The sequence below is a fragment of the Arachis ipaensis genome, chromosome B09 (genome assembly GCF_000816755.2).
Source record: "Arachis ipaensis cultivar K30076 chromosome B09, Araip1.1, whole genome shotgun sequence".
NCBI lineage: Eukaryota > Viridiplantae > Streptophyta > Magnoliopsida > Fabales > Fabaceae > Arachis > Arachis ipaensis.
This window is the reverse complement of record NC_029793.2, coordinates 63,599-69,388: the sequence shown is the minus strand read 5'-3', so window position 1 is coordinate 69,388 and position 5,790 is coordinate 63,599. Positions and strand designations below refer to the sequence as shown.

General features: G+C 27.3%; 1 protein-coding gene across 1 annotated transcript in view; it reads right to left on the bottom strand.

Annotated features, from left to right (window-relative positions):
* Positions 4,603–5,790, bottom strand: part of LOC107619502 (pollen receptor-like kinase 4) — a 3,705-nt gene continuing 2,517 nt past the window's right edge. Inside the window, exon 3 of the mRNA XM_016321797.2 lies at positions 4,603–5,599. Coding sequence (XP_016177283.1) covers positions 4,962–5,599 — 638 coding nt within the window. The 3' untranslated portion in view covers positions 4,603–4,961. The remainder of the gene's footprint in view (positions 5,600–5,790) is intronic.

Below are 5,790 nucleotides of genomic sequence, written 5' to 3'. Positions count from 1 at the left end.
TTAACTATTGAAAATTTTTTAAAATTTATTCTTAATATATAAAAGTAGATATATAAGTTTACCCACATTATTTTTAAGACATTTTTTTCTTTTTACTAATGCCATGTCAGTAATATCGCTTACGCTTACTTGGCAAAATTTTAGAATCAACCACTCAATTTTTGCCAAATCAATTATTATTTCCAAATCAGCAAAAAAATAAAATATACAAATAAAAAACTAAAAAATACAATACAATAAATTTGTAAACTACAAATACATTGAATTCATATTCCTATATTTATTATATCTTATCGTTATAAACAATACAATAAATTTATAACCGCAACAATTAATTTATTAATTTTTATAAATAACTCACTAAAGTTAATAAACATCCATATTACAAATGTCATAATAATATTATTAATCATAATAAATTTTACGTTATAAGTATTCAAATTTCATACTATTTAAACTACTTATATAAGTCTCTTATCACTATTCCTTCAAATAACATCAAATTTAGCACAAGAAATTTATTTCTGAACTACACATCTCAAACTTACTCAATAGAGCATCACTCTTTTAATGAGAATCTGATGATCAGGTATGACAAAAAAAACTCACAATATGCATCATACATTCATACTTAAATACCATATACCTAATGATAATATAAATTGAATATTGGAATAGGAAAAGATCTTCACAATTTTAGCAACTATAAACGAAATTGATAACAAATTTGGATGGAACTATGTTGAATGTAAAAAGTGTAAGAAGAAAGCATATAAAAAAAGAAACAACTACATTTGTGGCACATGTAATCAAACACCACAATATTCAACAATAAAGTAACTCTATACTTTTTATAATCTCATCTATCAAATTATTAGTTACTAACTCAATACTTAGTTTAGGTTCAGAATTTAATTAAAGGTTTTAGATCAAAGTGTTACAACAACTTTTGTACTATTTGATGGCGAAGCAAAAAATTTATTGGGCACAACTGCTTCAAATCTAATGACATTTCAGAAAAATAATGACATTGAAGTACCACTACATCAAGAGATGAAGGAGAAAGAAAACCATACAAATTCAAGACGCATCTTCGAAAGAAGAACATACATACAAAGATGGAAGAAACAACACAATAGAAAGTGCATCAAACTCAACAATTCATAAAGAACATGCCTTCACAAGAACCTACGACAGAAAGAAGAAAGCAACAACTCTAACAACAACCAATAAAAAAAAAGAGGACGAACGCCACACAAGAAGACTAAGTCCATCAACTAAACCAAATGTAAAAATTAAACCACCAAATAAAAATATCACTTTGTACAACTCCAACATCCAAATCTTTTGTACTACAAATTATTTTAAATAAAACACCTTTTAAATTTAACTTTAATTTACACGTATTTAATTTATTTCTACAAAACATAATAATTTTTAATATTTATTATATACTATCATTAATTTACCGCTTGCGCGGGTCTTATTCTAGTAATCTATCATGTAACGTAAATACGCCAAAGCGAAAATCGTTTTAGCAATAAGCCAAATCATATTTTTATATAATTCGAACCATACTGGTTCGAATTCCATTTCTACATAATTCGAACCAGCTTGGTTCGAATTATACACAAACACATGCATACACGTAATTCGAACCAGCTTGGTTCGAATTACACACAAACACACGCACACACATAATTCGAACCAGCTTGGTTCGAATTACATACAAATACACGCACACACTAATTCGAACCAGCTTGGTTCGAATTACACACCGTAATTCATGGTATAATTCGAATTATGCTGTTAAAAAATTAATAATTTATTTAAAAAAATATATATTTTTATTTCATACGTTAAAAAAAAGCTAACAAAATATTTAATTACGAGACTTCTTTAAAATATTAATGAGCTATCAATTCGAATTCCATACAATACTTTTTTGTCCATTTTTAATAGTTCATGAATATTTTTAATAAATTTTTTTAATAAATTTTTTTAAATTATAGTACAAAAAATATTTTATCCTATGCAAAACAATTAAAAAAAATGGCTTAAAAAATGTTAGGAGTACTATAAAAATTTGTAATGTTATAATAACTTAGGTAAATACATGCATGTACTCAAATTTTAAATAAAATACTCTACGTAGTCAATAATAATTTAGAAATGAAAGAAAATATTTTATTCCATACAAAATAATTAAAAAATATATTTTATTCTATACAAAATAATTTTAAAAAATGGCTTAAAAGATTGTAATATTCTAGTGATTTAGGTAAATACATGATAAAAATATTTTTTCTTTAATTTCTAAATTATTATTGACTATGTAGAGTATTTCTTTAATGTCCTAAGTCATTAGGACATTACAAATTTTTATAGTACTCCTAAAATCTTTTAAGCCATTTTTTAAATTATTTTGCATAGAATAAAATATTTTTTTTGGTATAATTTAAATAAATTTATTAAAAAATATTCATGAGCTATCAAGAATGGGCAGAATAGTATTGTATAGAATTCGAATTGCTCACCATATAATTTGAATCTGAGTGATTCGAACTTTCCCATGCGTAATTCGAATCATATAATATCTCACCATATAATATAAATAATTTTATTAAAAAATTATCATGAATATTTTTTAATAAATTTATTTAAATTATACCATAAAAAATATTTTATTCTAATTAATTTAAGTTTCCACAAATTGCGTAGGCCGCCCTCCAATTTAAAGACCTCCAATTTAAAGAATGTTTGGAGCCTTTGCTGCGGTAAATTTTAAAATGTTATTTTATTGGTGTTTGTATAGAAATTCGATCAATTTTAGTGTGTTTAAAATTATTTTGGATATTTTAGAAAATTCTATAATACTTAAGAAGGTCATAAAAGACCCTAAAAGATCTGAAAATATTTTAGAAGGTCATTATAGAAAAATATGTATGTGTAAAAATATGCAGTTGTTTAAAGTAATTTAGAGTTTATAATGAATATTCTAGATACTTGATTGGATCGTTGATTATATTTAATACTAATTAATTAGAGCTAAAATTTATGTGATATATGAAAAATATAAGAATATTGTTCATACACTGACCAAAAAACATAGGTCGAACACAATAAAGGTGGTTCAACCCTACTTATCTGAATAAGTACGTAACTATCCATGAAATATCTCCTACTATCTCTCTACTTTATCTAGAAGGAAGATCTCAACAAATTTTTAAGATAAAGGGAACGGCCATCCACCATCAAAGGTGAAACTACTCTAAAGGTGATTATCTTTTTACTATAAATATATTAACACCCAATCTACTAAAAAATTGCTTAAAACCTTTGCTAACTTAGCTTAAATATCGGAGTCTCTTGCAGGTACCATCCCCACCTCCTCACGTGAAACTCGGGCGGCGGCACCTCGGTACCAACATAAGTCGGATAGATGCTATCTCAGAAGGAGTCTAAACCTCACGTTCAAATTCAAATCATTGTTTCAAGTAATTTTCGGAACAAATATAAATAAGAGTATTCTTTAATGTTAAAAAATAAAATAAATTTAAAATTTTTAATAAAATATTTTTTTGATAAAATTATTCATTCTAATTTTAAAATATACAATAAATACTTAATATACAAATATTTTTACATTTTTTTGTATAAAAATGACTCACAAATATATAGATTTATTTCTTATACTTTGTAATTATATCTTTTAAATGTAATTAAAAATAACATAATTATGTATTGAGTTTGGTAACATGTTTTTATATTGGCATATGATAAGTTTATCACTAATAATAGACAATAGATTATCCATTTAGAAAGATAGATGCTTATATATAGCAAGAGAATTTAAATTTGAAGGTACAAGTCATTTGTAATAAACATTTGTATATAATAAAATTTTTTTTACCAAATTTTTCTTTTTCTTATATTTTTAGTTTTCTTGATAAATATTAAGAATAATTAAGATGATTTGATCTTAGGCCAAGAGATTGAAAGAGACTAAATACCAGTCTTATAGTGATGGAGTGTGTCTAAAATTGTGATATATTATACAAAGAGAACTATGTAGCCATCCTTAAAACTTGCAATTTTTCAAGAGATACTACTTGAAAAGCAAAGCAAAAATTTACATGCCTCCGTCTTTGGTAGTAAAGGGTTGAGAATGAGTGATGGCGGAATTCGGGTTGTGATAAAAAATTTAGAGTTAGATTAGGAGGAGTAGTTTGAAATTTTGGATAATTTTTAGTGTTTGAATAATATTATTTATTAAATTATATTATTATTCTAAAATTATTATCACTATCAAATAATATTTAAGGGTGCATCATTCAGCATTTTAGCATTTTTTTAATCGAGTAAATTAATTAAAAAATAAACAATTAATTTTTAATTAATCAACATTAGAATTTAGAATTATAATTTAAGATTTAGGGTTAAGGATTTATGATTTAAAACTTAGATTTTGAGATAACGAAAATAATTTTTAAAAATTAATGAATGTGAGCTGAAAAAGTTAGTTAACAATTAATTAATCAATCCTTTAGCATTACTGATGATTATTTCGAGTGAATAGATATAAAATAATTTCGTGAATGATGGACAGAATAATAACTAGACTACAGGATTAAAATTGTGAGAGACAATGTATGTACATAGAAGTGTGAAAGGAGATAACCTAAATCTATCTAGGATCTATGTAAACAAAGACACAAAGTAAGAAAAAAGTACATGTGGAGTGTAGTTATCGAGATGTACCGAAAATACCTACTTCCGTTAACCAGTAAAACAAACATAAAAACTAATTAATTAGTTAGAAGAATTCAAGGTTAATAAACAGTTGTTTTTGTTTCTTTTATGTATAATATTGTTGGAGGAAAGCCAACTTCTATGCAGCCGTACAATTTGCAAGGTAGCTAGTTGCGGTGAAGGAAAAAGGCAAGTGAGAGTCGAATTAATCACACGGCTCTATAGGCATCCCGGTCGGAAGTGACTAAAGTAGAAGAGTATTCTCCATCACTTTCAGCCTCCTTCAAGTCTTCGATTTGGTCAAGAGCTTCCTTGATATCTAACCTTCTTTCCACGTTCTCCTCGCAACAACTCAAGCCAATCTTTAAGAGTTTGAGCAATTCAGCTTTACTATTGCCAAATCCTCCCATGTCTGCGTCAAACACGTCGCTGGTGTGCTTCTCGGTAATCATTGTATTGACCCAACTGGCAATGTCCGAATCACTGTTATGTGTCTGTGCCAGATAGTTCTCTGGAAATTTACCTGTCAAAATCTCCAGAATCAGAATTCCAAAACTCCACATATCAGTCTTCCTTGTTATACGCCCAAGTTGAGCATACTCGGGTGATTTGTAAGGCATGATGACTTGTTGGGCACGATCAAGGTTGATCAAAGGACTGAGCCCATAATCGGTCAGTAGGGGCTCAAAAGATTCATCCAAAAGCACATTGGAAGATTTGAGGTGACCATGAGGCGCAACAACGCTTGGGAGTGCGTTGTATAGGTAGGCCAATCCCCTCGCCACACCTTTCACTATTTTCAATCGGGTTGGCCACTCAAGCCCCTGCTTTTTATTCTTGTGATTACCTACAACAATCATATATTTATATTTGTTAATAAGCTGTGCTTTCATGTCATTTTGATTTGACTCCACCTTTTTAGTTGTCCAAATTCTGTGCAGTTTAATTTATTCCAAAAAAAAATGTTGTAGACGCAAAACTAAAAAAATTAAAAAAATATAAACTAAAAAACTTTGAATTTGACAAAAATATATATTT